The 12,617-nt window shown below is 40.3% G+C and overlaps 1 protein-coding gene across 3 annotated transcripts in view; it reads left to right on the forward strand.

Moving 5' to 3' along the window:
- DCLK1 (doublecortin like kinase 1) overlaps nt 1–12,617 on the forward strand; it is a 354,917-nt gene that overhangs the window by 16,579 nt on the left and 325,721 nt on the right. For all 3 annotated transcript variants that reach the window (NM_001434816.1, NM_001109962.2, XM_010810737.4), the window contains exon 3: nt 11,835–12,181. In NM_001434816.1, coding sequence (NP_001421745.1) covers nt 11,835–12,181 — 347 coding nt within the window. The remainder of the gene's footprint in view (nt 1–11,834; nt 12,182–12,617) is intronic.

A 12,617-nucleotide genomic window follows, 5' to 3' on the forward strand; every position in this document is an offset into this window, starting at 1 on the left:
TGATCCCCTTTAGTGTACTGTTCAGTAGAGCATATTATTATTTTATTTTTATCTGAAGTGCTGTCTTCTTTTCTGCTAATGAGAATCTCACCCTCACTTCCAGGGCCAGCAGGAATTCCATTTTTTCTTTATTGATCACACAGTGGGAAGTGGGAAATGATTTCTTTCTCTTCTGGATTAGGGTTGCCTGGACCACTTCTCTACCAATTATCACTTATTGTCTTGTGGTGGAAAATTTTCATATGCACATCTTGCTCGCAAAGCTCTTTGAAGATAAGGTTATAACTTAAAATTCTTTTCAGGTATTATGCCCATCATTGAGAATTTAGGAGGCTGCTTAAAATTTTTTGATGTCATGGCTAATGCTGCTTGTATCTGTTGCAGTATGGTTTTTTGTTGCTCTGTTATTTACTTAGGAAAAATTTTTAGCGATGAGAATATTTTCATGGTTCCAAATATAGTTTGCCATGTTGCTTTCCAAAAGGGTTGATATCAATTTATAGTGTCCCTAGTGGCATTTTCTATATTTTATTTTTATTCTTTGTCATATATTTTAGTACCTTGCATTTTTGTAAATTATAAAAGGCTGTGCATAGCATATTAACCCACTGTTGTATTATAGGTCATCAGTTTGTTTTCCCCTTTTTATTTTAGCTTCTCTAGTTTTCAGGTATATCAGTTTTAAATTTAAAAAAATGTGTCCCTCAATTTTTCCTTTATGTTATTTTTTTTTGCTGCTTTATATTTGAGAAGTTGACATTTTCCATAGACCTGATATATACATTCACATTTTTTCAGTAAGCTTATTTTTATGTACTATCATATTATGAAAGACTCCCATGGAAGAATGATCTGTCAGTGCCTTTGGGAATCTTTTTTCTTGCCTTTGATAGCACTGTCAAAATCATCTTCTTAAGCCAGCACCTTCCAGGTAGATTATGAGATGTTTTTGTGTACATCTGAGATAGGTTTATAAAATATAATATCCAGAAGGCACTTTATGATATTATATTTCATAAATTATGTACTTCATGTAATTTAACTCAGTTCAACTTCAGAGATTTCAATATACAGTTGAGTCTGTCCCAGATTTTACTGTAATTCACAATAGTGAATTTTCATTTCCAGAGTTTTCAATAAGGAAGTTTTTACTCTGGAAAAATGGCGTGCATTACACAAAGCCCTCACTTAGTATACTTTTGAACATACCACATTAGAGCTTAAAGGAATCCTAAAGGAGATGGCAAGCAGCTTAAATAATGTGAAAAATGGAGATTAGGTCATTTTCAGACTGAGGTCAAGTGATGTCATAGATGGAATTTACAAGTCTCAACCCTGAGCCAGTGAAAAACCTCTACCAATAAGGAAAAACAGGGCAAACATCTAGTATCTCCTAATATGGACTCTTATGGAGAAAGACCTTCCTAGATGACTTCAGTTACCCATATTACTGTAAGTTGTCCATTGTGACTTTGAGAATTTCTCTTATGTGCAAATTCTTTAATCTTATAATGGGAGCCAGTGGCCAAGTAGCATTAACTTTGCAGATTTTTTACTAATAAATTTTGTTAGAGAAAATTTATTTCCATACTTTAAAGAATAGCAAAATATAATAATTTTAAAACTCACGTGTGATTCTTTTTTTTTTTTTTTTGAAAACAAACAAGGACTCTTTGGTACCTTCATGATAATCTAATATGCTTACACAGAAATTATTCTGTTTCCCAAAGTCCCAAAATATATACGACTTTCAGGGAAAAGTTACTGTGTTCTGATATTTTAGGAGATATTGGTCAGATCCAAACATAATTTAATGCTTCATTTCCTTACTTTTTTTTTGTTTAACTGTTGTTTTCTTTCTTTCTTTGCTTAACAGAAAATATTTGTTTTTTGGGCCTTTGAAAATATGAGAGCTGTTCAGATGGATGCTGCTTCTGCAGTTCCCTTATATTTATCACCAAACACTGAGTAGAGTTCTCTGTGCTACACAGTAGGTCCTTGTTGGTTGTCCGTTTTATATATAGTAATGTGTGTATGTTGATGTTCACTCTTGCCGCCCCCTGTTGGACCACTTCTAATTTACCTTGATTCATGGACCTAACATTCCAGGTTCCTATGCAATAATGCTCTTTATAGCCTCGGACTTGACTTCCATCACCAGTGACATCCACACCTGGGTGTTGTTTTTGCTTTGGCTCTGTCTCTTCATTCTTTCCGGAGTTATTTCTCCACTCTTCTCCAGTAGCGTATTGGGCACCTACCAACTTGGGAAGTTCATCTTTCAATGTCCTATCTTTTTGCCCTTTCATACTGTTCATGGCCATTCCCTTCTCCAGTGGACCACATTTTGTCAAAACTCTCCACCATGACCCATCTGTCTTGGGTTGGCCCTACAAGACGTGGCTCATAGTTTCATTGAGTTAGACAAGGCTGTGGTCCATCTAATAAGTTTTGATAAGTTTTCTGTGATTGTGGTTTTCTTTCTGTCCATTCTCTGATGGATAAGGATAAGAGGCTTATGGAAGCTTCCTGATGGGAGAGGCTGACTGAGGGGGACACTGGGTCTGATGGGCGGGGCCATGCTCAGTAAATCTTTAATCCAATTTTCTGGTGATGGGCGGGGCTGTGTTCCCTCCCTGTTGTTTGACCTCAGACCCAACTATGGTGGAGGTGATGAAGACAATGGCGACCTCCTTCAAAACGTCCCATGAGGGCACTGGTACACTCAGCACCCCCGACCCCATAGCAGGCCACTGCCAACCCATGCCTCCACCGGAGACTCCTGTATACTCACAGGCAAGTCTGGGTCAGTCTCTTGTGGGGTCGCTGCTCTTACATCTACTACTGTGGGCAAGAGTCTCTTAGAAGAAATGGAGTGGCCCTCATAGTCAACAAAAGAGTCCAAAATGCAGTCTCAAAAATGACAGAATGGTCTCTGTTCATTTCCAAGGCAAACCATTCAGTATCACAATAATCCAAGTCTGTGCCCCAACCAGTAATGCCGAAGAAGCTGACTTTGATTGGTTCTATGATGACTTACAAGACCTTCTAGAGTAACACCAAAAAAAGGTATCCTTTTCATCATGGGGACTGGAATGCAAAAGTAGGAAGTCAAGAAACACCTGGAGTAACAGGCAAGTTTGATCTTGGAGTACAGAATGAAGAAAGGCAAAGGCTAATAGAGTTTTTCCAAGAGAACACACTGGTCATAGCAACACCCTCTTCCAACAACACAAGAGAAGATTCTACACATGAACATCACCAGATGGTCAATACCAAAATCAGATTGATTATATACTTTGCAGCCAAAGATGGAGAAGCTTTATATAGTCAGCAAAAACAAGACTGGGAGCTGACTGTGGCTCAGATCATGAACTCCTTGTTGCCCAATTCATACTTAAATTGAAGAAAGTAGGGAAAACCACTAGACCATTCAGGTATGACCTGAATCAAATCCCTTACAATTATACAGTGAGAGTGACAAATAGATTCAAGGGATTAGATCTGATAGACAGAGTGCCTGAAGAACTATGGACAGAGGTTCATGACATTGTACAGGAGGCGGACGGTGATCAAAGACCATCCCCAAGAAAAAGAAATGCAAAAGGCCAAATGATTGTCTGAGGAGGCCTCACAAATAGCTGAGAAAAGAAGAGAAGAGAAAGGCAAAGGAGAAAAGGAAAGATACACCCATCTGAATGCAGAGTTCCAAAGAATAGTAAGGAGTGATAAGAAAGCCTTTCTCAATGATCAATGCAAAGAAATAGAGGAAAACAATAGAATGGGAAAGACTAGAGATCTCTTCAAGAAAATTAGAGATACCAAGGGAACATTTCATGCGAAGATGGGCTCAATAAAGGACAGAAATTATATGGACCTAACAGAAGCAGAAGATATTAAGAAGAGATGGCAAGAATACACAGAAGAACTGTACAAAAAAGATCTTCACAGCCCAGATAATCACGATGGTGTGATCACTGACCTAGAGCCAGACATCCTAGAATGTAAAGTCAAGTGGGCCTTAGAAATCATCACTACGAACAAAGCTAGTGGAGGTGATGGAATTCCAGTTGAGCTGTTTCAAATCCTGAAAGATGATGCTGTGAAAGTGCTACACTCAATATGCCAGCAAATTTGGAAAACTCAGCAGTGGCCACAGGACTGGAAAAGGTCAGTTTTCAGTCCAATCCCAAAGGCAATGCCAAAGAAGGCTCAAACTACTGCACAATTGCACTCATCTCACATGCTAGTAAAGTAATGCTCAAAAATCTCCAAGCCAGCCTTCAGCAATATGTGAACCATGAACTTCCTGATGTTCAAGCTGGTTTTAGAAAAGGCAGAGGGACCAGAGATCAAATTACCAACATCTGCTGGATCATAGAAAAAGCAAGAGAGTTCCAGAAAAACATCTATTTCTGCTTTATTGACTATGCCAAAGCCTTTGACTGTGTGGATCACAATAAACTGTGGAAAATTCTGCAAGAGATGGGAATGCCAGACCACCTGATCTGCCTCTTGAGAAATTTGTATGCAGGTCAGGAAGCAACAGTTAGAACTGGACATGGAACAACAGACTGGTTCCAAATAGGAAAAGGAGTTCGTCAAGGCTGTATATTGTCACCCTGTTTATTTAACTTATATGCAGAGTACATCATGAGAAACACTGGACTGGAAGAAACACAAACTGGAATCAAGATTGCCGGGAGAAATATCAATAACCTCAGATATGCAGATGACACCACCCTTATGGCACAAAGTGAAGAGGAACTCAAAAGCCTCTTGATGAAAGTGAAAGTGGAGAGTGAAAAAGTTGGCTTAAAACTCAACATTCAGAAAACGAAGATCATGGCATCCGGTCCCACCACTTCATGGGAAGTAGATGGGGAAACAGTGGAAACAGTGTCAGACTTTATTTTTCTGGGCTCCAAAATCACTGCAGATGGTGACTGCAGCCATGAAATTAAAAGACGCTTACTCCTTGGAAGGAAAGTTATGACCAACCTAGATAGCATATTGAAAAGCAGAGACATTACTTTGCCAACAAAGGTTCATCTAGTCAAGGCTATGGTTTTTCCTGTGGTCATGTATGGATGTGAAAGTTGGACTGTGAAGAAGGCTGAGCGCCGAAGAATTGATGCTTTTGAACTGTGGTGTTGGAGAAGACCCTTGAGAGTCCCTTGGACTGCAAGGAGATCCAACCAGTCCATTCTGAAGGAGATCAGCCCTGGGATTTCTTTGGAAGGAATAATGCTAAAGCTGAAACTCCAGTACTTTGGCCACCTCATGTGAAGAGTTGACTCATTGGAAAAGACTCTGATGCTGGGAGGGATTGGGGGCAGGAGGAGAAGGGGACAACAGAGGATGAGATGGCTGGATGGCATCAGTGACTTGATGGACTTGAGTCTGGGTGAACTCCGGGAGTTGGTGATGGACAGGGAGGCCTGGCGTGCTGTGATTCATGGGGTCACAAAGAGTCAGACACGACTGAGCGACTGATCTGATCTGAACAGAAGTAGAAGATATTAAGAAGAGGTGGCAAGAATACACAGAAGAACTGTACAAAAAAGAGCTTCATGACCCAGATAACCATGATGGTATGATTGTTCACCTCGAGCCAGACATCCTGGAATGTGAAGTCAAGTGGGCTTTAGGAAGCATCACTATGAACAAAGCTAGTGGAGGTGATGGAATTCCAGTTGAGCTATTTCACATCCTAAAAGATGGTGCTGTGAAAGTGTTGCACTCAATATGCCAGCAAATTTGGAAAACTCAGCAGTGCCCACAGGACTGAAAAATGTGAGTTTTCATTCCAAGCTCAAAAGGCAATGCCAGTGAATGTTCAAACTATTGCACAGTTGCACTCATCCCACATGCTAGCAAAGTAGTGCTCAAAATTCTCCAAGTCCGGCTTCAGTAGTATGTGAACTGTGAACTTCCAGATGTTCAAGCTGGATTTGGAAAAGGCAGATGAACCAGAGATCAAATTGCCAACATCACAGAAAAAGCAAGAGAATTCCAGAAAAACATATACTTCTGCTTTGTTATCAAAGCCTTTGACTGTGTGGATCACAACAAACTGTGCAAAATTCTGAAAGAGATGGGAACACCAGACTATCTGACCTGCCTCCTGAGAAATCTGTATGCAGGTCAAGAAGCAATAGTTAGAACCAGACATAGAACAACAGAGTGGTTCCAAATTGGGAAGGACATACATGAAAGCTGTATATTGTCACCCTGCTTATTTAGCTTCTATGCAGATTATATCATGCAAAGTGCCAGGCTGGATGAAGTACAAGCTGGAATCAAGATTTCCGGGAGAAATATCAATAACCTCAGATATGCAGATTGTACCACCCTTATGGCAGAAAGCAAAGAGTAACTAAAAAGCCTGTTGATGGAATGAAAGAGAAGAGTGAAAAAGCTGGCTTAAAACTCAACATTCAAAAAACAAAGATCATGGAATCTGATCCCATCTCTTCATGACAAATAGATGAGGAAAATGGAAACAGTGAGAGACTTTATTTTGGGGGGCTCCAAAATCACTGCAGATGGTGACTGCACCATGAAATTAAGACACTTGCTCCTTGGAAGAAAAGCTATGACTAACTTAGACAGCATGTTAATAAGCAGAGACGTTACTTTGCCAACAAAGGTCTGTCTAGTCAAAACTATGGTTTTTCCAGTAGTCATGTATGAATGTGAGAGTTGGACTGTAAAGAAAACTGAGGGCTAAAGAATTGAAGCTTTTGAACTGTGGTGGTGAAAAAGACTCTTGAGAGTCCCTTGGACTGCAAGGAAATCAAATCAGTCAATCCTAAAGGAAATCAGTCCTGAATATTTATTGGAAGGACTGATGCTGAAGCTGAAGCTCCAATGCTTTGTCTACTGGATGCGAAGAACTGACTCATTGGAGAAGACCCTGTTGCTGGGAAAGATTGAAGGTGGGAGGAGAAGGGGATGACAGAGGATGAGATAGATCTGTAGCGTCACCGACTTGATGGACATGAGTTTGAGCAAGGTCCAGGAGTTGGTGATGGACAGGGAAGCCTGGCGTGCTGCAGTCCATGTGATCGCAAAGAGTCAGACACAACTGAGCACCTGAACTGAATGTATGTATGTGTTAATCCCAAACTCCTAATTTATCCCTTCTACCTCTTTCTCCCTTGATAATAACAAGTTTCTTTATGATATCTGTGCTTCTATTTCTGTTTTGTATTTAACTTCATTTGTATCTTTTTTTTTTTTTTTTTTAGATTTCATATATAAGTGGTATCATATGATATGTGTCTTTTTCTCTCTGGGGCTTTCCTGGTGCCTCACCTACCTGCAGTGCAGGAGACCCAGGTTTGATCCCTGGGTCAGAAAGATTCCCTGGAGAAGGAAATGGCTACCCACTCCAATTTTCTTCCTGGAAAATTCCTTGGCCACAGGAGCCTGGCAGGCTACAGTCTGTGGGGCCACAAAGAGTTGGTCGTGACTGAGCAACTAACATTTTGTCTCTCTGGCTGACTTAGTATGTTAATCTCTGTGTCCATTCATGTTGCTGCAAATGGCATTATTTCATTGTTTCTTATGGCTGAGTAGTATCCCATTGTGTAAATATACCACATTCTTTTAATTCGTTCATCTGTTGATGGACATTTAGATTGCTTCCTTGTCTTGGCTGTTGTAAATGGTGCTGCCATGAACGTTGAGGTGTATGTATCCCATTCCTGGGATATAGTCAGAGAAAACCATAATTCAAAAAGATACATACACCCCAATATCTTGCTATTTTGAATGGCCTTTAACATGCATACCTTATGTTAGGTCTTAAACTAAAGCTGTTGATGATTCTCTAATCAAGAAATATAATCTATCTCTTGACTCTATTCCCAGTTAAGGAAGAGATTAAACCCTGGCTATCCAAAGCCATTTAATCAAATCAAGACTGTTTTGCCTATTCAGAACAATTGCATTTGTTAATTTCCCATTATCAACGATATTAATACATTAATTAAAAAGCTTTTTTTTTTTTTTTTTACAAAATCAGAAGGCACAATCAAACTTAATTTAACTGCATTGTGACAGAGACTACATCTTCTATTGGGGAGAAGTTTGGAGTTATGATTAAAATAAAAGGAGTCAAAATGTGAGTCAAGTAAATTTAATATAAATATATTTGTATAATTTAATAGAAGCTTATTAATAAGCTCCAAACTTCTCCCCAATAGAAGATGTAGTCTCTGTCACAATGCAGTTAAATTAAGTTCTTGTCTCATACACTTTCCCAAGATTTTATTCCAGTCTTTGATGAGCCAGAGAAGCCCCAAAGTGACAGCACCGGTTAAACACAAGTTTCCTCTCCCTGTTGGTGCTTGAACCAAGCCAGCGTTACTTTCTTTAAAAATTTTTGTTGTTTTACTTGTGTTGGTTTTCTCCATAAAACAGCGCAAAGCAGCCATAATTTTACATACATCCTCTCCTTCCCTAGCCTCCCTCCTCTCCCCGATCCTGTCCCTCTAGGTCATCACAGACTGGGCTCCCTGTGCTGTACAACAGCTTCTCACCGGCTGTCCATCTCAGGCTGACCTGAGAGTGTGTGTGTGTGTTGATGCTACTTTCTCCGTTCACCCCACTGTCTCCCTCCAGGACTGTGCCCACAAATCCGTTCTCTACATCTGCATCTGCCTTCCTTCAGCATTTCCTTCCCAAAGTTGCCATGCTTTCAGAAATTTTCAAAGTGGTTTGTTTAAGAAGATGTAAAAAAATAAAATAAAAAGTATTTATTTTCTCTTTCAACACATCCATTCCATACTATTATGTGAATACTTTAAAATTCTTCCCTTTTAACATTTTTTTTCCTAAAGTTAAAAAATTATCCTTTGTTGAAATGTAAACCATTCCGTATTTTTGTTTTGATTTTTTTTTAAATTTGACTGCACTGTGTGATATGTGGTATCTTAGTTCCTCTGGCGGGAATCAAACCTGCAGCCCCTGCATTGGAAGAGTGGAGTCCTAACCACTGGACCGCCAAGGAAGTCCCCTTTTGTTTTGATTTTAATTATTAGTTTAATACATAAACAAATAATCAGATAATTTCATATCTCCAATTAGCACAGAATTCTTGCAAAGACTCATCTTGTAAGCTAAGGTCTGTGTGCCTTGTTGGGGTACCCTTGGGGCATCGTCACCCTGAGGTGGCTCCAGGTTGTGTCTACTGGTGACCATAGCAACAACGAACACTGGACAGGATAATACCTGCTTCCTGCACAGTCAGTGTAGTGCAGCCTCGGGTGATTCTCACTTGTGTAGCAGTCTAGAATTTGAGGTCACTTTGACCTTTCCTGTCTAACTTGATTGTCACTAAAGGCTGGTGAGATGAAAGCGGCCACAAGCATAGCCTTCATCTGCCTGGTGGACAGGTTCCCGCTGAGAAGACTAGGGCACGGACATGCCCGAGTCACATGCTGAGGGGCCAGGTCCCCAGCCTAGAGTTCAGTTCCCTTCCCACCGTGACGTTCACAGTGTCTCTCCACCAAGCCTGCAGAAACAGTGCTCTTGCTGCAGCCTCCATGGAGGTGATGTTTATATCCACGTCATTGTTTTAGTTGCTAAGTTGTGTCTGACTCTTTGTGCCCCCGTGAACTGTAGTCAGCCAGGTTCCTCTATGAGATTTCCCAGGTAAGAATACTGGACTGGTTTGCCATCTCCTTCTCCATGATATCCACATAGATTTTTGAGAAAAGCATAGTTGGAGCCAGTAACAGTCGGCTCAGTGACCGCTGCTGCTGCTGCTAAGTCGCTTCAGTCATGTCCGACTCTGTGTGACCCCATAGACGGCAGCCCACCAGCCTCCCCTGGCCCTGGGATTCTCCAGGCAAGAGCACTGGAGTGGGTTGCTATTTCCTTCTCCAATGCTCAGTGACTAGAAACGTGGTTTACTAAATTTGTACTATTTGTACCACTACTAGAGAGACATAATGCATAAACACACATTGGAGTATGTTTTAAAAACATTGGCAAAGTAAATGTTTGATAACATGCGTAATTGTGCTTTTCTATTTTTGAAACACTGGTTCAGTTATTTTTATGTGAATACCTATTCCATGGCCTTGGATGCTTGCACTGTTAATTTAAAAATAGGACAAGGATTTAGATAAAAGTAAATGGGCTGTGTAGGATTAGCCCTAGCTTACTTTACCTGCAATTAGGAAGGCTTTTTAGCATTTTTACATATTCCCAGTTACAAAGACTTACCCAGAAAAAAAGGCCATTATGAAATCTTTAATTTCAAAATGCTCTGACCTAAGTTTATGAAAATATAAGTAGAATTAGTCATTTTATAATTTGTCATTGCTTGGTATGTGTGTTACCTTTTTATGTGATCCGTATCTATTTAATAGTCTGACTGTGCATAGTTCTTTTATTCATTAAACAAACATCGGGTACCCCAAGGTGCCAGGCGCTGGTCTGTCCTGTGTGCTGGGCATGTATCAGTGGACAAGGCAGCAGAAGACCCTGCCAAAAAAAAGAAAAACTTTGAGTATCTTCATTAAATGAGTCTCTGTTAAGGAATCATTTTTAATAAAAATTTAACTTTATACATTTATTTTTTCAGCTTTGTTGGGTTATGATTGACAAAATTGTAAGATATATACAGTGTATCTTATGACAGTTTTACACATATGTAAAATGTGTGTGTATGTGTATATACACACACACACATGTATGTGTATATCTGTGTGTGTGTGTGTGTGTGTATGAAGGATTCCTCCTATCTAATTGATGCATTCATCACCTCAAATATTTTTCTTAGTGTGAACTTTGAAGTTCTATTCTCTTATTGAATTTTGATTATACTACATGGTGTTGGGGCTTCCCTGGTAGCTCACCTGGTAAAGAATCCACCCACAAAGCAGGAGACCCCGATTCGATTCCTGGGTCAGGAAGATCCGCTGGAGAAAGGATCGGCTACCCACTTCAGTGTTCTTGAGCTTTCTTGGTGCCTTGGCTGCTAAAGAATCCGCCTGCAATGCAGGAGACCTGGGTTTGATCCCCGGGCTGGGAAAATCCCCTGGAGAAGGGAACGGCTACCCACTCCAGTATTCTGGCCTGGAGAATTCCATGGACTTTAGTCCATGGGTTCTCAGTGTTATAAAGTGTAGTCATCATGCTGTACATTAGATCCTCAGATCTTTTTCATCTTATGTAATTATTTTAAAATCAGTTTATAAAGTTTATATGTTGACCACCCTCAAAATGTTTTATCTGTAAACAAGTATGATGTGTGTGTGGATCACTGTGCATGGTTCTGTGAAGATGGAAGAAAAGGAATGGAAGTATTCTGCTTGTTATTGAAATTTTTCTTAACTTTACAAAATGTTAAGCAAACACTCCCATCAAACTTATAAATTACACAGCTATTCTAAGAAGCTGTTTTCTGATCCATTTTCTGTTTTTAAATTTTCTCAGGTGGCAAATGTCAGTGCCTCTGATTTTGAAGTTTTCTCCTAATATAAATATACCTAAATCCCCCCAAATACTTTCTATCTTGAATTCAATTTCATGTGTCTCCAAGGGCTGTTCAACATCGATATTTCTGTCACCAAACTGAAGATGAAGAAAGGGAGAAAAGATTATTTCTCCCCTCTTGAATACCAATCTGTTGCTGACAGAGCTAGATTAGAAGTCAGAAATCCTTTTTCATTAATTATTAATCATGGTCCCATTGTTTAAAAAGTCACAAGTCATGCTCGCTTCCGAGTATCAAGAGAACAGGAAAATTCAGAGAGTGGGACAGAGGGAATGAGTTTAGCTGAGTGTAAATTTCAATATGTCCCTCTCCTCCTTAGGAGAGAGTTATGTGTGTGGCTCAATCGAACCCTTCAAGAAGCTGGAATACACCAAGAATGTGAACCCCAACTGGTCGGTGAATGTCAAGACCACCTCGGCTTCGCGGGCGGTGTCCTCTCTGGCCACTGCCAAAGGGAGCCCTTCAGAGGTGCGGGAGAATAAGGATTTCATTCGGCCCAAGCTGGTCACCATCATCAGAAGTGGGGTGAAGCCACGGAAAGCCGTCCGGATTCTCCTCAACAAGAAGACTGCTCACTCCTTTGAGCAGGTTCTTACCGACATCACTGACGCCATCAAGCTGGACTCGGGAGTCGTGAAACGTCTCTACACCCTGGATGGGAAGCAGGTACGTGGTGGTGGGGGGTGACAGTGGTATGGCGTTGACTTTATGGGCAAGAACCAGGGAGTTGGGGGGTTTGTGTGGCATTGAATGGGGACCCGAGATGTACATTCTACTGATATTGATGGGCTTGAGTCATCTAGTCAGCAGATAACATAGCTGTTGTCCTCCAACCAGTTCAAGGATAGAGTTAACACAGGATTACCTTAGTAATCAAGTACAAATATAGACCTCTGAAGCGTAAATGATTACTCAGAGATTTCTACTTTTCCTATTATTAATTGCTTAACATAGTGGTGCTTTTTCAGCCATCTGTGTTCAGTTTGGTTGTGTAGTTATGTCTTTATCATCACTGTGAGTAGCACTGAAGTGTAGAAGTGAACTCTGACCAGTAGAGAAAAACCCAAGTCCTTTCTTTGACCTCAATGATATTTCATAGTTT

The sequence above is a fragment of the Bos taurus genome, chromosome 12, assembly GCF_002263795.3.
Source record: "Bos taurus isolate L1 Dominette 01449 registration number 42190680 breed Hereford chromosome 12, ARS-UCD2.0, whole genome shotgun sequence".
NCBI classification, from domain to species: Eukaryota; Metazoa; Chordata; class Mammalia; order Artiodactyla; family Bovidae; genus Bos; species Bos taurus.